Source organism: Andrographis paniculata, unplaced genomic scaffold (genome assembly GCF_009805555.1).
Source record: "Andrographis paniculata isolate CXL003 unplaced genomic scaffold, ASM980555v1 Contig69END, whole genome shotgun sequence".
NCBI lineage: Eukaryota > Viridiplantae > Streptophyta > Magnoliopsida > Lamiales > Acanthaceae > Andrographis > Andrographis paniculata.
In genome coordinates, this window is record NW_026137605.1 from 5,483,500 (window position 1) to 5,505,290 (window position 21,791).

The following is a 21,791-nucleotide window of genomic DNA, read 5'->3' on the forward strand; positions in this document are numbered from 1 at the left end:
TTTCCCCATAACCGGCACTGTGCTATCGTCGGCAAACTTAACTTGGGATAAGATAGATTCGTCAAGTTCAACAAAAAATTCACGTCCACTGCACATGTGATTTGTATCACAGTTGTATAAAATTGTTGTTATAATTTGAATGTTTTGATGATACATGAACAAGAACAGCGGGTATGTGACAGTTATCGTTTGTGTATGATAATTCAATGACACAAGTTTCAAAGAAATGAACAGAGGCACAAGAATTTTCTGGGGGTATTTAGTTGATCTCTCGAAGCAAGTCTAATGGTAGCGTATTACTGTCCCAACAATATTAGTGTGGTCTTGATAGGTAATGATCTTTGTGGGGCATAAAGTACACAAACATATTGTGTTGCATCATGTCACATCCATTAGAAAAATACATATGAGGATTAAGGCTTAATCTATTTTAGAATCTATCAAGTTCCTAAATCCTTACAGGCACTAGAGTGAAGCTATGAAGGTACGCAGTTCGAAGACCCTGCCATAAGATTACGTTGTTCAGTTACACGCAAGACTATATGAGGTACACAAGTACTAGGATTTTGTACACCATGCCAGTTATGGGGTATGGCATACCCGCTCTGGAGCACTTGCCCACCTAGCTGAGTCATGCACTATGCAAGTATGCCCCTCACCGATTATTATTTTGTATGGAAAGGTGTGGATTAATACATAATAGGTCTAACAATTTTCAATTTATGGAAATAGTTATTTACACTAACAACCCACATAATTGAACATACTCACTTATGACTTGTTTAGCCATTTACAAGTGAAGTTTGGAATATGATTATACATATATCATACAACTTAACTAGTTATTTATGAATTGTTTAACCATCAATATTAAATTTGTGTTTTTTATATTTTCATACACTTTGGGGTGTCGCGGGAACCACTATCATGGTTGAACTCATTCATGATTACCGTCATTCAGTGAATATTTCAAGTGAAAATATCAGTTCTCCAGCCATAGGTTACCAGGGCATATGCAATCGTAATTGAAGTATATTTGTTTATTATTGTAGGTACATAATATCTTATCTAGGGTATCTACATTTATAATTCCAGTATGTAACCATGTGATCTAAGTATAAACCTCGATATAGGAAGGATACATAATGATTTCACAGGCATTAGATTTGTAGTACCAGGTATCCTCGAATATAGTTTATTTCAATCAATCTCACACATGGGGTCCAACGTGGAAACTCGGTGAGAGTACTTCCTCTCTCAACTCTAGTGGATCGAAGATTGTTTTGTGTGTTACGGTGTGTATTACTAGGTAATAGGTCTAAATAACCAATCAATCTATAGGAGTAGTGGTATATGAGTAACAATCAACATAACTTATCCTAATCACTCATGACTTGTTTAACAAACTATAGTAAACATGTGTTGGTTACCGTTTCATACACTTCGGGGTATCGCAGGAGAAGGATTTGATTCATTCATCCGTACTTACCAATATCAATTGAAAATGTTGAATCGAGAATGATCTGTTTCCAAACCACATATAACCAAGGCGTAATACACGTTACTGGAACATATAAAATTATATTACAGGTATGTAATAATAGCTTTGGGGGGTATTACAATCTTGTGTTGATTGATGGTTATAACTTGAATTACATGTGAGGCAACAAGCTTCCTTGAATCACATCATGAGTACTTCCTCTATCAGCGGGGGTATATGCATGAATGTTAAGTTGGTACACATGCTGTTACTGGAAGTATTCGTGGGCAACCATTCTATTATATTGTAATGTATGAAAAACTAATACGTGTTTAAGCATCAATAACAAATGTGTAAGTATTATGTATAATTGCGAGTATCCTTTCGAATGTAGTCCGAGCACCAAAGAAAACTCCTCTGTAGAAAACAACTCCAAGTCTGTGCCAATAGTAAAGGCCATATTTTCCGGATGATAACTATTGACCAAAGCCAGTAATCGATGGCACGAGAGTGTCATTTTCAGACAATCGAGAAAGCGACCGAATGAAGTCCACTGTATTTCCTTAATATGTGAATCTGACATATCCTTCTTCAGCTTCTCCACCTCAATATAAAAGTGAGGAATGGAAACCAACTAACCACAAATTTATACCCCTTTCCATTCTGCGAAAAAATAAATATCAGTCCGTAATAAGGGCATCTCGAAATACTTCATAGGTTTACCAAGTATACAAGGGAGCATATCAAAACACAACCTAGGTGCATATATAAAACCCCATAAGTATATTACATAGCATGCTAGGTGTGAAATATGCAATTGTGCGTATATAACAATATCATAACTTATTCTCAACCAATTTAACTTGTAACATAAATTACGACCCCTAAATATGATAAATATTCTTAAAACAACCAACCAACAATTAAACAATCGTAGCCAAATTGAACTCATCGTCCCGTAGAACTTTTTGGAAATGTCAATCGTTAAACCCTAAACACACAACTATGTCCAAACACATATTTCGGAAAATGAGTTTTTCTCGAGGACGAACGAAGGCATACCATATTGTGGTCGAGGTTTAAACCGCAATCGAACACACAATCTAAAGTTAAAATACTGTGAATAAGATAAAAAATTTAGGAAGAACGAAAGAAAATCTACTTCTTCGTGTTGCGTCGGGGTGATGGGCTCGCTTCCAACTTCCTATTCGCAATGTTTATCAATTCATCAAATGGTGAGCGAGAATGAGAACGATCGTCGGCAGATGAGAGTTGTGAAAGTTTGGTAGGGTTTTATTTACGATTGGGGATTTTGTTTGCGATTGAGAGTTGTGTGAGTGTTGGTTTTTCCTCACCCCACTACCAAATCATGTTTGTAAGTTTGTAACTGTTTTTTTTTTTTTTTTTTTAAGATACAAAGGTACAAGTATACATAGATATATATTTAGAATATGCTAAGTATAGCGGGAAAAATTATGGGTATATATAATAGTTATGTGGGCATATATATATATATATGATATAGAAGTATTCCTTATCTTTTAATATTTAGAAATTAAATTAAAGACAAAAATACCAACAGGGAGTTTATACAAATCAAATAAATAAAAAATAATAAAATTTAAAGACCAAAAAATGACTGCGCCGGCAAGAAGGCAGTAAGGAAACAGAGATGAGTACACATCGAAAAAAATTTATTTATTTTTTTATTTGGACTATTCCGTTAATTGTGTAAAATGGAATTTATAAATTTTAGTTATGAGTTTCAATTTTTTAATTTCGGTTAATTGAAATTAAAAAATATATATATAAATCCATAAGAAATGTATTATTTTTTATTTTTATCCATCCCAAAACAAGGATATCATTTCCTAATTTAATAATTGTACTATCTATCTAACATAATAAATATTTTTACAACTTACAATATAGAGTATTATATAAATATTATTATTTTTATATTACACAAAACTAATAGAGATATTTTTATCTTTTTAATTATAAAAAATATAATATTAATACTTAAATATAAACTAATATAATACTAATATTTAAAAATTTACATGTAAAAAACAAATAATACTTTTCTTATATGATGGAGAGAATTAATAAATAATATATTATAATTTTGATTATTTGTCTTTTGAGTATTATATTGTAATACACAATTCCTACGAATGAAATGCGTGGATGCTTGTCGATGTCAATTATATAGTTGCTATGTAGGTGATATGTATAATTTTTTTGGTGCAATAATGACCAAACCCCATCATTACCCCCTCCTATAAATAGCTATGTCGTCACTTTGGGAATACACATTGGGAAAAAAAAATCCATAAATTCTCTCCCCCTCGGTTTAACTCCATCTCCCTATACTTGCATTAATTGCTCTAATATATATATATATGCATATTATATACACACAGTAATATATCTATATCTACCCATATATATATATATACTCCAAGCTAATGCATTATATATATATAAATATATTATATACTTAACACACTATATACACATATAATATATATATACAAATAGTGATTAACAGTAGGGATAATTAATATTCTTATTTGTTATTTCTATATTAATATTTTCAACACGTTATCAGCACGATCCATTTTTTCGACACGGTACGTATATTTCAATATTATTATGGCTACTAACATTGCAAAATAGGAATTTGTCACACTTGTAATTTCTGGCAAAAATTATCTGTCGTGGGCTATGGATGTTGAAATACATACAGAATCGATAAACCTGGGTGAAACGATTGTGAGAGACAATAATGCCACCAATCAAAGCCGAGCAAAGAAAATGATTGTAATGCCCCGATTTCGGAATATATAAAATAATATTATTATAGCAAATAAATATTTGACAATAGTAATGGAATCAAGAAACTAATATTTTGGGATAAATTATATTCCAATTTTGTATATTAGTTATAATTAAATAGACTGTTAAATGGATAAATATCGATAAAATTAAAAATAAATATAAATATAAATATAATATATAATATATAATATAATATATATATAATAATAATATAGTAGATGATATGAAAGAATAATAATAATAATATGAAAGAAAGAAAGAATCCAACGCAGCAGCAGCAACGAACCAAAGGAGGAGAAGGAAGGGAGGAAGAAGAAGGAGAAAGAAAGAAAAAGATTTAGCCGTCCGATTCCAATTCCGACTTGGGTATGGTATTCCTTGCTATTCGTAGAGTCCGATTATAAATTTTAATACGAATTTTGATATTGGAGTATTAAATTAGAAATTCTTCAAAAATTCAAAATTGGCTATTTAGCTATTTAATCGATGAATTTCTTTAGCTAATAGCCTATTCGTAGCGCCGACATTATATTTTGAGAATTTCGTACCAATCCAAGTCGAATAAAAAACGGCAGTATATCGCACCTGCCTGCTTGTTCATACCTTTGCGTATTTTTATTTAATAATCGGGCAATATAAATATTATGAGGTAGAAGGATTTTATAGCTAGAATATCATATTCTACTAAATATAAAAGTTTGGAGCCCGACGAGTTAATTATAGAAATTAGCTTTTGAATAAGCAGGTAGCTCCTGAGAATAAGCATAAAGCTCATCTGATTTGAGTAAATAATGGGACAGGTGTACGTTTGAGGAGATTTGGGTGAAGTTATAAAATCCAGAAAGTATCGGTAGGAGGTAAGCAGTAGGGAATTAAATCTAATTTTAAGAAATTAGGTATTTATGTTGCATGTGATTCTGATTCTGATATTGATATGATATTATGTGGAATCATTTGGTCAGTGCATCTATATATGTATATATGTGTGTGTATATGCATGTGTGAAACTTCGTTTTACGATATTTGATATACGTATTTGATCGTGTTGGTGAATTTATAAAAAGGAGGATAGGTGGGCCGTCTCACCAGCCCTTTTCATTAAATTCACTTATTGACATGCTGCACACATTGCACGATTTATCGGATATGTTTTATGGATCTATCGTTTAGTCGCCGTGTGCGGTAGTGCTAGGCGAGGGCATCATCTGGGGTTAGGATATTCGACCCCGATGTACCGTAACACTTTGGCGATAGTGGACGATAGTAGTCGGACAACTGGGTGACTTAGTCGCACGGTCATTCAGGGATTAGACCCATTGCAGTTGAGACGTATTTGGTCTAATCATTCGGGTTCGGTGTTGTTCCACTCATTGGAGTAGCTACTAGTGAGGTCTACCGGTAGTTTAGGATCAGATGCCAAACTCCAAACGCGATCCCGTTAGGGCGTGCGAGGAGGAGTAGAGTTTCCGGGTTTCCTTCGGGTGATTCCAGGTTGCATGGATTCTACTACGTTACACGGGGTAGGGCTAGGCAGGAGGGTCCTATCTTCGCTATCACAGACTATGGGGTGTCTTGTGGTTAATGGCGACAACGTTCGACTATCCATGTATTGATTGCGGGAGTCGTATGGTGGGTATATGGGAGTGACCGGGTGACCGTTATATTATTATGGGTTTACCAGGTCCTTCCTTGAGCCGAGGATTTTCCGGCTATTTATTGATGATAGTCTAGTGAGCTGTTATTATGGAGCCGAGGTTATTCCGGCTGCTCACTTTGACATATGTATATGGGTATACGTGCATGAGTTGTCGATTTTGACATTATTGTTACATTATTTCAGTATGGGCATGGCATGGCAATTATTTTGCAAATGACGGAAATTAAACTCTATTTTCGAGCATGACATGGCATATTTTATGTTAGTTCTTAAAATGGATTTAATTCTAGACTGCTTTTAAGAAAAATATTTGATTCAGGTACGCATGGCACCTCCGGGACAGGGGACGTCTCGGGAGATAGAAAGACGGGCTGAATGAGTGAACTGCATCTGATGTATTATATGTAAATTCTAACTAGAAAAACCTCCCGTTTTGGGAGTATGTTTTTGTAAATATTTATAAACTTGTTTTTTTGGGAATAATAAAATGCTTATATAATTAATTTTAGCCTTAACACTGTGTTGTGGGGCCCGAAGTAGGAGGTGACGACCTCATGATGCAGTGTGGCGGTAGCATTTCCAGTATGAGCCAACTGGGGGTGTTACAATGATATTCCTCCGACATCATATTGTTGAAGGACTAAAAATGGAATATCTCAGAGTTAAGAATCTTCTTGACTTGTGGAATAAACTAACCAGAAAGATACGATCACCTGAAGTTGATTGTACTGCCAAAAGCTCGCACTAAATGGCTTAATTTAAGGTTGCAAGACTTCAAATCAGTCACTGAATATAATTCCTCCATGTTCAGGATCACTTCAAAGTTGAACCTATGCGGCGAGAATGTTAATGACAGTGATATGATGGAGAAAGCATTCACCACATTCCATGCCTCAAACTTGCTTTTATAGCAGCAGTATCGAGAGAGAGGCTTCAGAACATATTCAGATCTTATTGGTTGTCTTTTATTGGCAGAACAAAACAACCAACTGTTGTTGAAAAATCATGCATCCAGGCCAACTGGTTCCAGCCCATTCCTTGAAGTGAATGCAGTACAGTCTGCAAATCCAGGCCCTGGAAACAACAAGGGCCAGAGATATGGCAGAGGCCAAAAATACGACCGTCCCTAGCCTCGTCAAAATAACGGCAAGAAACTATACAAGCCCCTGAAGTGGTTGAATAACTAGTAGAAAAGAAATTATGAAGATAAGTGGCACAAGTGCGGCACAAAGGGACATTGGTCCCGCGTCTGCAGAAGGCCTAAGCATTTGGCTTATTTGTACCGGGCTTCGCAGAAAGGGAAAAGTATGTTTGATGATGTAAATCTCTCTGAGCAGAATAATGATAACGTATATGATGATGGCCTGAAGAACACATCTGATATGTAAACCTCGCTAAACAGAATAATGATGACACATATGATGATGTCCTAAACAACGCACTACAAAAAAATAGTATATTTGTAACGGAATTCCGTCGCTAAAGATCACGTAGCTAACGTGATTCCATCATTAATTCCGTCTCTAATATCATTAGTAACGGAAAAAGTGAATTTAATGACGAAAAAATCTCGTTACAAAAATGATATTTTCTTGTAGTGACGATCTTATGCATCTTGATACATCAGACTTCCTTGAGCACCCTGAAGGTGCCAAGTGACTATGTATTTTACTGCTTTATTATTTTTTGTACCCCCCTCTACTTTTTGTAATACCTCTCTTTTTGTATCATTTTGTATTCCATCAGCTATATTAATACATTGTCTTTTTATTTGTTTTATTCTGAAAAGAATATGGATGCCACATGTCAAAATACACATTATAAAGATGACAATATTTGCTTAATTGATACTGCGACCAGGCACACAATATTGATATACAAAAAATATTTCTCCCACCTGAAGTTGGGAAAATCAAAAGTCAGCACAATAAGTGGCAGTACGACAATTGAAGACTCCGGAAGAGCTCTTATCTGTTTCCTTGAAAGAATCAGACTTGAAATACAAAATGCATTGTTCTCAAGTAAAGCTCGAAGAAATTTGCTAAGTTTCACTGATATTCGTAGATACGGATATTATATTGAAACAATGAACAAGGAAAATAATGAGTATTTCGTGATTACAAAAACCATTAATGGACAAAAGTGTGCAATTTTGAAATTGCCCTCATTGTCCTCTGGCTTGTATTATGCCAAAATAAGTGCACTTGAAACATATGCAGTAGACCTGAAGTTGACGCAATTAAATGAATTTCTGATTTGGCACGATCGTCTCAGGCATCTTGGAAACACTATAATGAGGCAAATAATCGAAAACTCCATTGGCCATTCATTGAAAGATCGAAAGATCTTGAATTCGAATGAATTCGCGTGTGTTGCACGCTCACAAGGCAAATTAATAATTAGGTCATCACCAACCAAATTTAGGACTGAATCTTCATCATTTCTGGAAAGAATCCAGGGTGGTATATGTGGACCTGTAGATCCACCATGTGAGCCATTTAAATATTTCACGGTGCTCATTGATGCATCAATAAGATGGTCACACGATGCTTGATATCTACGCGTAATAGAACATTTGCAAGGTTACTTGCACAGATAATTAAATTGTGATCACAATTTTTTGATTATCCAATAAAGAAAATTAATCTCGATAATGCTAGTGAATATTCATCACAAGTATGTGCCGATTATTGCATGCCTTTGGGAATAACTGTTGAACACCATGTTCCTTATATTTACACCCAAAATAGTCTGGTATAATCCTTTATAAAAATACTACAATTAATTTCTAGACCATTATTGATGAAATATAAACTCTCCGTTTCTACCTAGGGACATGCAATATTACATGCAGCAGAACTTGTGCGAATTAGACCAACAAATTATCAGAAATACTCCCCAACACAATTAGTGTTTGGAAAAGAGCCAAATATATCTCATTTGAGAATTTTTGGATGCGCGGTTTATGTGCCGATTGCACCACCTCAACGTATAAAAATGGGTCCCCAACGTCGTTTGGGAATCTATGTCAGGTATGAATCACCATCAATAATTAAATATCTCGAACGACTGACGGGTGATCTATTTACTGCGCAATTCGCAGACTTTCATTTTAACAAAACAAAATTCCTAACATTATGGGGAGAACAAAATCAACTAAAAAAAGAAATTTCTTGGAAAAAAACCTATGGATTTCCTGGATCCTCGTTCACAACAGTGTGAGAAGTACAACGAATTGTACATTTGCAACAAATTGCAAATCAGTTACCGGATGCATTTAATGACTCCAGCATAGTCACCAGGTCATATATTCCTGCAACAAATGCTCCAGCAAAATTAAATATCCTAGAAGGGCAAATGAAAAGTGCCAATGAATCTTCTACGCATCTGAAGCATGGCAGACCTGTAGGTTCCAAGGATAAGAATTCCCGAAAGAAAAATGTATTGATTAATGATTCAATCCCTCAAATAATTTATAGTGACAAGGAACAAATCCTTGAAGATGATGCTCCTAAAGAGCCTACCTCATAAGAAAATGAAGTTATCGAGAATTCAATTAACTTCATCGGTACAAATAAAAGTTGGAACCGCAATGAAATAATCATCAATAATGCATTTACATATAACGTGACACTTGATATAATGGAAAATGACGATGATCCCGAACCAACATTAGTTAATGAATGTCGAAAAAGAAATAATTGGCCAAAATGGAAAGATCTGATTCAGTTTGAACTAGACTCACTTACCAAAAGAAATGTCTTTTGATCTATAATTCAAACACTAGAAGGTGTTAAGCCAGTTGGGTGCAAATTGTTATTTGTGAGAAAAAGAAATGAAGACAATGTCAGGTACAAAGCAAAGCTTGTAGCTCAAGGATTCTCACAAAGGCCTGAAATTGATTATGATGAGACATATTCCCCAGTTATGGATGGTATCACATTTAGATACCTCGTAAGCCTAGCAATGCATGAAAAGCTTGATATATGCTTTGTGGACATAGTCACTGCTTACTTGTATGGCTTACTGGAGAATGATATTTACATGAAAATTCCTTAATGATATAACATGTCTGAAGCATGCAAATCAAATCCCAGAGAATGTTATTCCATCAAAGTACAACAGTATTTGTATGGACTTAAACAGTCTGGACGCATGTGGTATAACCGTCTCACTGAGTGTTTAACCAAAGAAGGTTACACTAACGGCCCAATATGTCCATGTGTTTTCATAAAGAAAAATAGGTCAAAATTCGTAATAATTGCAGTATACGTCGATGATCTCAATATTATTGGAACTCCTGAAAAGCTCCAATCAGCCAGGGAATATCTAAAAAGGGAATTTGAGATCAAAGACGTTGGAAAGACAAAGTTTAGCCTTGGTCTGCAAATTGAATGTGTGGATAATAGAATATTCATCCACCAAACCGCTTATACCCTGAAGGTATTTAAGTGATTTTATATGGATAAAACACATTCATTGAGTACCCCAATGATTATCAAGTCACTTGATCCTAACTAGGATCCATTTAGACCAAAAGAAGATGACGTTGGGATACTTGGTCATCAAGTATCATATCTTAGTGCAACAAATCCGATCATCTGACAATTTTGTAGATTTATTAACCAAGGCTCTACCGAAAACAACATTCAACAAATTTGTAAAAGGAATTGGAATGCGTCGGCTTAAAAATCTTAAGTAAAGTCCAAATCAGGGGAGCAAATCAATACAAGAGTGGTTTACTCTTTTTTCTTCACTATGATTTCTTTCCGCATGATTTTTTCATAGTAAGGTTTTAACGAGTCACATTCTTTGTTTAAAGCATCCAAGTGGGAGTATTGTAATACACAATTCCTACAAATGAACTACGTGGATGCTTGTCGATGTCAATTATATAGTTCCTACGTAGGTGATATGTATAATTTTTGTGGTGCAATATTGACCACACCCCGTCATTACCCCTTCCTATAAATAGTTATGTCAAGTCATTTTGAGAATACACATCTGAATAAAAAATCCATAAATTCTCTCCCATTTGGTTTAACACCATCTCTCTGTACTTGCATTAACTGCTCTAATATACATATATATTATATGCACACAGTTATATATATCAATATCTACCCATATATATATATATATATATATACTCCAAGCTAATGCAATATATATATAAATATACTCCATTCGTCTCATAACTATGTATCCGTTTGTTTTTTGTACGGAGTTTTAGAAATATTAGTATTATATTGGTATGTAGTAGGAATAAAGTAAAAATGACTAAAATAACCATATTAATATTGTGTAATATAAAAGTAATGACATTTGTGTAATATATTGTAAGTTGTAAAGGTATTTGTAATGTTAGATAGATAGTATAGTTACTAAAAAAGGAAATTGATACTTTGTTATGGGACGGGCCAAAATGAAAAAATGAATAGTTTGTTATAGGACGAAGAGGGTATTATATACTTAGCACACTATATACACATATAATATATATATATACAAATAGTGATTAACAATAGGAATAATTAATATTCTTATTTTTTATTCCTATATTAATATTTACAACATATGAATATTTATATATATATATATATATATTAATAGACCAAACCGAACCGACCGGACTGAACCGAACACGGTTCAATTCGATTTTGGTTTCGATTTCAATTTTACAAATTAAAAACCGACCAAAATTAAAAATTCCATTCAATTTGAGCCAATCCGACTCTAGCAGGAGAAAACTCATTTCATGTGTGCAAAGGTATTTTTTATTTGTAATTGCTAAGAGCATGTATAATGGTTTCTTAAATAAAAATATTTTTATGAAAAAAAAAATAAAAAAAAAAAAAACGAAAACATTTATTGGCGTAGCTATCCATATTCAAACCTTTGCAAACAAATTAAATATACAATTGCCTCAAAAAAAAAATCCAGCAGCTCTAATGGCTTAGACGTGGACTCACCTGGACTAGCCCCACCTTCGTCCGTCAAAAGAATATTCACTTGAAATGGCTAAGCATCTATATTTAAGTAATTATGTTTGCTCTAAAGTGGAGCAATTCCTTATTTATTGTCTTATGTGAACAGGTGATAAATGTCAGCATGCAATGCAAATCAAAGAAAAGCAACCAAACCAAACAAAACCAGATGGTTTAGAGCCTATGGAACTTCTTCATGTAACCCACCTTACCATATACAAGAACTTTAATTTTGAATTATATAATTACGCCCAGATAAACACCAATTGCATTGATTTATTAAGGTACCTTCTTCCTCCCTTCACTTGACACACTTCATTATCTTAATTCTTCCAATGGCCCCAACCAACCCTACTCTAGCAAGAAATGCCTAGCTAGCCATCATAGAATATGTAGTTTCCAAAGGATGTAAGCACAGCACAACATCAATAAAGATCATAATAATAATAATAATAATAATAATAATGCCTTCAATTACCATTTCTCAATGCAAACATGAGACACTAGTAAACCAACCAACCAACCCTACTCACTCCTGCACATGATGATCCCAATATGATCCCCCCATCCCCCCTACTTAATTACTTTACTTGGTTCACATCTTGCTCTGGAGCGTAAGGTACTTAGTATGGCGCCCCTGAGCAATAATCTTTCCAGTCTTGATGCTTCTCAGTTCAACGCTAGCAACTGCAATAGCCCTTCCAACGCGCAACGCCTTGCTCTCTATCTCAATTTCCTCCTATACAACCAATAACAACAAAGTAAAGCCACAAGTGAATAATAATAATAATAATAATAATAATAATAATAATAATAATAATAATAATAATAATAATAATAATAATACAGTTACTATTCAGTGTTGCAAACCAATAACAACCATTGAAGCTGATTCACATGAGAGCCCACAGTAAGTAAGCAAGTACCCAATAATATTTGCATTTGCATTTGCAGCATACAACACACAAGCTAGAGTCATTCATACAAGACTGTCTGGCTGACTGAATTATATCTCTCTCTGCTAGCTGTTTGTTCTTCCTATTTCTAGGATTCAACCAGAACCCAGTGGCCAAACAGATATTCCCCCCAAACAGTCAAGGAGAATGCAAAACGAAAAGGTACAATGTCATCGAAGCACTCAGACGGCATATTATAATATTGTGTTTTATATCTTGCACAAGCTATTATGCATCTAACAAGAACATCTGAATTACAATTGTTGCAAAATAATATAATATACATTGACCTGGCATATATATATAGAGAGAGAGAGAGGCCATAATTTACTTTGGTTTGGTTGTAAACAATATTTAAAGTCTGATTGGTTTCAAGTTGCTTGCATAGCTATATATATATATATACATGGTAAAAATTCTTGTTTTGAGAATTCAAAAAAACACATAATGATTAACAGTTAGCCTAGTTTCAAAATCGAATTATGGTGAGTAAAAAATAGATGAGATGATATGATTATGTACTTCACACAATTACGTGTCAAACCAAGTTGCAAACTCAGATCAAGAGTCGGACTAAGTCAGTAAACTCACGGGTCAGATAAAGAAGTCCAAAAAAACTCTATGCATATTAAATGGATAATTTATATTGTAGAATTGATTTTCATTCTAAAGTTTGAGATCAAATCTAGTGAGATATGATTCTTGATAGGGTTGTTATACCATATCAAGAGAGAATTCCCAAAATTTATTACGTGGAAAGTCTATAAATAGGTTTGACCATTAACCTTAAGCCTACATAATCTTATCTCAAGATTCTCGGTTCTCTTCTCCTTCGGCCGACTATCTTACTCTCTCTCTTCATCAGGTTTCTTGTTAATTGTGTTGTTTCAAAAGAATATAAGTCATTTTATTTTTGGAAGTAATAATGATAGATTGGAGCACTACCAACCGTATTTCGCTCTGTGGGAAAATGTCTTCTTTGACTCGGCTTCCTTCCCGCTTTCTCATTATAATCCTATATTTTCCAATAATCGGAGAGAGAAATAACGGTGATAATGAATCCTGATGATGCGGAGAAAATCAACTTCAATCTATTAATGACATCGCAAAAGCTTTGTCTACCTTGCTGAACGTAGTTGTCACCGGGAATGCCACCACCTCCAGTGCCACCGGACCCGTCGCCACCATTGGCGCCACCCCCACAAACTATAAAGAGAAAATGAGAGAATTTCATCAAAGACTCTCTAGTTTTGGAAAAACGATGATTCCGGCTTCGTTTACCATTGGATCAAGTTGAGATTTTTAGAAAGCATTCACGACTTCTTCCAATCAGGCATATGTACCTCCAACAAAAAATTACAGAATTTGGTTGTTTGTTTTTGCTCTTTGTCACTAGCAGATTTGGTCTAAAATTGGTTGAACGACTTAATTTCTCTCTCGGTTGAAAATAAACACGAACAAAAGTGTTGTGTCTTACTTTCTTTTAGAATTGCTTGTTTGTTTTCTTAATTTTACTTTTTAGCCTCTAGATTAAATATATTTTTCAGATTCGATTTGATATAATTAACTTGGGTTTTATTCGATGTTTCTTTCATTTGTTAACTCCTATAATTTTGTATTTACGAGATATGGTTCAAAAAATCCAATCCTGGAATGAAAATGTAACACTATTGTCAAAGCCTGGGAGGTTAACCCATTGCAAAATTGAAAGAAATTTATGGTACAAATTTTGTAAGACTCGATCCTTGGATAAAAGGCTAAACTCTTCTCTCTTGGAATTTTTTGTATATCTTTCTTTTGAAATTGTTGATAATATGCTGAAAAATTCTGAGTTGATAGGCTATATATTCTTCCTTGGTAATTAGATATTTTTTTTGGAATTGATCGTAATATCCTTGAAGTTTCTTGTTGTATTTCTTGAAAATATTTGTTAGTTTCTTTATTGCTTTCTTGAGATATCTTATGGGTTATTTTGTTAGTCTTATGAAATTTTGGTAGCTATAGTAAATCGTCAGATGCAGAATGATCAATGAAAGTTGTTCATTGTTGCTCTCTATTTGTGAATCCTCGGTGAGATACACGCAAAATGGTTTTCTTGGAGAAGATATGCGTTTAATGGTGACAGAAAAGTTTCTTTTGGGTTTGAATTCCCTGTAGATCAATATGTAAAGAATACTAAATAGAGAGAATAAAATTGAGGATGCAGATACCGAAAGGTACACCGTATCAAGGAACTTATCGTACCATATGGTGGACGGATCCTCGGTTGTGAAAAAAGTACAAAAATTTCAACTGTTGGTACATGATGTCCAAACCAAAAGGATGTTGGTCCCAATACATTTAATATGGGAGCAGTTATTGAAATATTGCCTCCGTCATGGAAACTTTAAAAAGTACCTCAAAACTTAAGTAAAAGACTATGTTATTTGAGGATTTGGTTGTCAAACTCCGCATTGAAGAGGACAATCAAAATGAAAGTTCAGAATCAAAGGTTTTTGATGATAAGGACAACATAGTGGAGTGAGACAACTTCTCAAAAAAGAGGAGAGTCTGACCAAGGCTGATAACAACAAAACAAAAACACCCAAGGTTTCCGAAACCAGAAACGTAGTTCTCAAACTCATGAGCGGAAAAGACTTGACATGGAAGAACATGATGAATGATTTACTTATGAGTACTGAATTATTCCACGATATGTGGGGGAAGTTATGTTAACGGTAAAGTTATAATTTTCCCTAAAGGAAATGATGTAATTCTTTACGAGTTGTGGAAAGACAGTAGGCTTCCCAACAAATGCCTTAAGGCATGCGAGGGGGATCTGCATCGACGATAAGTTAAAATGATGTTAATAAAAATTCTCCTAAATGGTAAGGATTTGGATCGTTTCTACGTTGCTAGTTGTGGAATGACTATGAGGTTTCTTACAAATATCCCAAAGTGTGGAGGGTGTCTAACTAAGGTTGAAGTAACTTTGCTAAAGAAAGTCACCATCGATAAACAGTTGTTGACTATGTATTCATAGGCTACGCCTTTAACAGTAGCGTGTATCGTTTTCTTGTTCACAAGCCAGAAATCTCTTACATAAATGAAAAGACGATAATGGAATCAAGGAATGCCACTTTCTTCGAAGATGTAACCTTTTATAAAAATAAGGACCACAGTCCTAATTGTTCTTGGAAGAGAACACGAGATATGACTATCAAAAGACAAATGATGAAAATATCCAAGGACTTCAGTCTGGATTACATCACTTATTTATTGAATGATGAGCCAAGGACAATGAAAAAACATTGTCAGGACCAGATGTTGAACTCTGGCAAGGAGTAATAAATGATGCGAAATTGCACTTGAATCTTGACCAATCTTCCAAATGGTTGCAAGCCCCTATGATGCAAGTATGTCCTAAAAGGAAAATACAAGACCGATGGCTCGGTCAAGAATTGTAAAGCCCAATTGGTTGTCAAGGGTTTTGCTCAAAGAGAGATTAACTTTTTTGACACATTCTCCCATTTTTAGAATCAGCTCAATTAGGGTGTTTCTCGCGATTGTTGTCTTGCACAATCTAGAGATCTTTACGGAACAACCCAAAAGATTTGTAGTACCTAGGGGGATAAGATATAAAATTGATCAAGTCCCTATATGGACTTAGCAAGAGCCGAAGCAAGGTACTTGAAATTCAACAGTACCATGTTGTCGAATGGATTCAAATACAATGAGTGTTATAAATGTGTTTACTACAAAGGGGATTTCAACAGCTTTGTGTTGGTCTGCCTCGACGTAAACGATATGTTAATCATGGAAAAACGATCAAAGACTCATTGTTTGGACAAAACATATGTTGAAAGAAAATTTCGTCACGAAAGATCTAGGGTTAGCCGATGTGATCCTCGGTATCAAGATAATCAGACACCTAAAAAGAATCGTCCTGACACAATCCCATTATGTGTCGAAAATACCGACTAAGTTTGGCGTCAATGATGGGTCAATATCGAAAAACCCCGCTTGACCCATGCGTGAAGTTGAGCAAAAATTAAGTAGATCTTGTAGCTTAAGCGGAATACGTAAGCATAATTGGGAGTTTTATATACTCGCCCTAATCTTGCATACTCAGTAAGCAAACTGAGTTGATACATTAACAATCTGAGTAATGATCATTTGAAAACTATTGTAAGGGTTTTGGGGTATCTAAACTATACTCAAAACCTTGGACTATATTATTCGAAATATCCTCCAATGCTTCAAGAATATTTTGATGTCGATTGGATATCGGATCGAAGCAACTCATTTTCTACGAGTTATATGTATTCACAGTCAAATGGGTGTTGTGTCATGGTAATCAACTAAGAAGACGCATATAGCTCAATCCTCTATAGAATCCAAGTTTATCGCCTTGGACAAGTTAGGAGAGGAAACCAAATGGTTTCGACAACTACTACTGGAGATTCTATGTTGGAAAAAACATGTGCCTACAGCAATACATTGTGACAGTCTTGCAGCAATTAGAAGGGTACATAATTTGATGTACAACGGTAAGTCCCGAGACACCCGTCGTCGGCTAATACCGTGCAAAAATTTATCTCATGAAGGATAACCTCGTTAGACTATGTGAAGTCTAAGGATAACCTAGTGAATCCGCTAACAAAGGAGTTGGACCGAAATTAAATTCTGAAGATGCTCAGAAGAATGCGTTTGAAAAACTACACTTAAGAACGACTATAGTGGACACCCAACTATAATGAGTGGAGATTCCACAAATTTGGTTTAATAAGAAGAACCGAGCAACGTATTTTCCAGAATTCCTCTAGAAAGAAAGGAGCGAGCAACGAGTTTTAATATTCCTATCAATGGTGAAGGATAAGAGTTGAGTTTTTAACGACTCCTTACAGATCATTGATAGAGTACAACATGATGCTCTCCGGACGTCACCTATGCAAGTGTCAAGGAGGCCGCTTTAAGTGAAGCATGTGTTTCCATGGCCCGAAACGGAAACAAACGTGAGAACAAACAAGATGTGAGGTGTTACCGTTTCGAAAAACATTGTCTAGGTGTACGCTATAGCGGAATAGTTCAAGATGAAGTGCACTAGCTGCCAGTATACATGATGATATCGAAAAAGAAAAATTTAAAGACAAAAGCTATCTTTGCCCTATACAATAATATCTTATTTAGAGTCGTTTCCTTACAACCTAAGCATTAGCTATTTTCTTTCATGTGGAGGATTGTAAAAATTCTCGTTTTGAGAATTCAAAAATGAAATAATGATTAACCGTCTAACCTATTCTCATAAATGAATTATTGTGAGTAAAAAATAAAAGAGATGATATAATTATCTACATCAAATAATTATGTGCCGAAGCGAGTTGCAGACTCGGATTGAGCGTCGGATCGATGAGCTAACGAGTCAGATAGAAAAGTCCGAAAAAAACTCTATTTATACTAAATGAATAAGTCATATCTTAGAATTGATTTCCATATCTAATGTATGACATCATATCTTAATATCATATCCTGCTAGATATAATTCTTGATATGGTTGTTATACCATATCAATAGAGAATCTCCAAAGTTGTTTGGAAATTCTATAAACAAGCTTGACCATTAACCTTAAAGAATACACAAACATAAGCCTACATACTCTAATCCCATGATTTTCCTCTCCTCTATCAGCCGACTATCCTACTATCTCTATGTTTGTCTAGCCTCTTGGAAATAATAGGATACAACGTAGCACTACCGGTCATATTTCGCTATGCAAAAAAGGTCTTTCTCGACTCGACTTCCTTCTCACTTTTTCATTATCGTTCAATATTTTCCAACATATATTTCCATCACCATTTACAAATGCAAATGCTTTATCAAACCAATTCAATCATTTGAGAGATTAGATTACTTCCCCTATTGGACTGGTATGCAACTCAACTTTATATATATATATATATATATATCAATCACCACAAGCAATTGCAATTTGAGGTAAATAATCAAACTTGAACTAGCTACGAAAGTATGTAAACCTAATATGGAGCAGTTAGCTAGCTGAGTTTTAAATTTGATTAAGAAGGCAAGGAAACCCCAGTCCAATTAGCAGCTGATTTACTAACATACATACAGAAAACAAAAGCATATTTATTTATTTATTAAGAGGAAGCGGAGAGGGAGATTATATCAACTAACACCAAGATGAGCAGCATCCAAATACGAGACGCTGATCTCAACCGAGACACCCGTAGCCAGAGACCCCATCGTGTAGATAACAGCAGATCCTAAAATATCCACAAGCGTCGCCGTTGCTCCGCCGTGCAACGTGTTCCCGGTATTCTTCATCCGACCACAACAACCAACATTAGTAAACAAGAATTGAATTGAATTGTGTTTTTCTTAAAAATAAATAAATAAATAAAATTAGGGCTTGATGGACCAGGAGGCGAGGGGGGACGGTGAAAGAGCAGAGGATTAGGCCGCGTTGGACGCGATGGACTTTGAGGCCCTGCATCACAACAGGCTCTATAAATCTTGTAGGCATGGAATCGACGGTGAATTCGTGCGGTTCGCATGTCTTCTCCACAGACTTCCTCACTGACTCCAACTCCGCCATTCTGGAAGGATGGGATGAATGACTGCGGTGCCGTCTGTCTCTCTGTCTGTTTGTGTTAGCTTGATTGCCGTCGCGCGGTTCATCGTTTCAATTAATCCTTTTTATCTTCAACTATACAACCATACCTGCTACGCTAATTTATCTCTATTTTATTTTATATATATTTATAATTTTTTAAATTTATAAATAATAATGCAGTATTTATTTATTATTTTATTTACTAAATTATAATTTTATTTTTTAAAAATTTAATATAATCACTGTTATTAATCATTATATATGAATTATTTTTATTTATAAAATATATAAATCTATTAAAATTAAATTAAATAAAAAAACACAAATATTATTAATTTATTTATATTTTTTTTAATATAAATTTTATATTAAAAATAAATAAAATAGAATACATTAATAGTCAACAATTACATAATAAAAATATATATAAGACATTATTTTATATTTTACACAATTTTAAATTAAAAAGAAATAAAATAGAATAAATTAATAGTCAACAGTTACATAATAAAAATATATATATGCAAAATTATTTTATATTTTACACCATTTAAATACAAAAAAATATTATCATTGTTTTTAAATAAAAATATTTCTCAAATCTGAAAAACAAAAATAAATATTTTATAATACTTTTATAATTTTTAATAATTATAACAAACATATTTTAAAATTTTAAATTAAAAAGAACGAAATTGAATATTTAAAAAAATAACATACAAATATAAACAATTAATATAAAAAATTATCTAATTGAACCAACTAAAAGTTAAAATTATCAACTAAATGTCAAACACACCTTATTATATCTAAGAGTGATTACATTAAAGAATCCATAATGAATGACCCAATGCTTTTGTAGAAAATTCAAGATGAAGTTCTTATTTTCAAAATTAGAATTCCCAATTAGAATCATAAATTGATAATCCATTTTAATTTACTTCATGGGTTATTATATTAGGTTGAATAGGATTTTAACCTCGTAGGAACTACGAGATCACCCCAAGGGCGCCTTCGGCATCCAGGGGGTCGGCAAAAAGCAAGCTAATTCGGGGAAACGGCTCTCTTCCAAGGATCGATCGGTAGATTCACACCTTAGGTCTTTCTACAGATAGTAAGGGTCACTAACTAGAATGAGGGAAGCGCTAGGCTTTGATTCAATTGACATTGACATAATAGGAATATTTCGTCTATTAAGGAGAATACCCACAAAATCAAAAAGAAAGAAGAGAGACGTCAGCCGGATCCCAGGCTCCAGGGCCCATCTTTCCAAAGGATCGGTACAAAACCCTATTCGAATTCTTGGAGCGAAGAACCACGTACTCAAGACATAGCTATCAACCTTCCAAGAAGCAATAATCTTTATTTTATTTTTTACAAAATTAATAATTATTCGTCCTTGCACTAATAATTTTTTTATTTACTTTTGACATTTGAATTTAAGTATATTAGTATTTTATGAATTGTAATACAAATTATGTATGTAAAAATAATTTTATCCATATATTTTAGTGTAAAAAATAATGATTTGATGATAAAATAGAGATATTTTTACATTTATATGAGGTTTTATTTTACTAAAAAAAATATTTGAATGACATACTAAAATAAAAATTGAAAAAAATTTAAATGGACTAAAAGGATAATAGAGTTTGAATATTTAATCTATAGATTCTGAATTTAAAAAAAAAATATTTGATATGATATAAATAAATATTAACATAGACTTTTATATATAAAATAACATTTTAATATAATATAAATTTTTATTATTTGTAACAGTTCTTTATTTGAGAGGTTGAAATCAATATCTTACCTTAGTAACTATTAAAGAAAAAATAAAAAAATAAAAATTTAAATTGATATATACTCACTATGTCATAAACATCATGTAATATATATATGTATTATGTTCTTATCTATCTCAAACACCCTTGGAGTATTTAAGAGTAAAAAAAAAATGAAATTGAATAGTACAAAATTCTGAAAAATCCATGAAACAACACAACACTAGCGACCTCAACTCCCTCGCTCGAACATATGCTTTCCACACACAACAAGATACCCGCTCTAATTCATACTATAGTATTTGGTAACTGAATGGATACTTGTGTTTGTTCGAGGATTTGTTTGGATTTCCACTGTTCATCCTATTTTTTTCCCAAAAAAAACATCAAATCAAACACCTATTTTTTATTTTTTATATTATACTAAAAATCAATTTTACATTCAAAACTTTACATCAACACCTATT

At 33.6% G+C, this 21,791-nt stretch overlaps 1 protein-coding gene and 1 long non-coding RNA gene across 3 annotated transcripts; one reads left to right on the top strand and one right to left on the bottom strand.

Moving 5' to 3' along the window:
• Window positions 1-4,600: 4,600 nt before the first annotated feature.
• LOC127263900 (uncharacterized) lies at window positions 4,601-6,571 on the top strand. Its single transcript, XR_007841563.1, has 3 exons — window positions 4,601-4,690; window positions 5,125-5,181; window positions 6,301-6,571. It is a non-coding gene; the product is annotated as an uncharacterized LOC127263900 (long non-coding RNA).
• A 5,822-nt stretch (window positions 6,572-12,393) lies between these two features.
• LOC127263844 (uncharacterized) lies at window positions 12,394-19,620 on the bottom strand. 2 transcript variants are annotated; one of them, XM_051293103.1, is made up of 5 exons: window positions 19,343-19,620; window positions 19,099-19,242; window positions 14,047-14,130; window positions 13,874-13,939; window positions 12,394-12,707 (listed from the first exon to the last, which is right to left on the bottom strand). In XM_051293103.1, the coding sequence occupies exons 1-5, from the start codon at window positions 19,517-19,519 to the stop codon at window positions 12,564-12,566; spliced, it is 615 nt and encodes a 204-aa protein (XP_051149060.1). In that variant the 5' UTR covers window positions 19,520-19,620; the 3' UTR covers window positions 12,394-12,563. The 2 variants fall into 2 exon arrangements, with proteins under 2 accessions (XP_051149060.1, XP_051149062.1); XM_051293105.1 differs by lacking the exons at window positions 13,874-13,939; window positions 14,047-14,130 and having other exon boundaries at window positions 19,343-19,615.
• Between the last annotated feature and the right edge of the window lie 2,171 nt (window positions 19,621-21,791).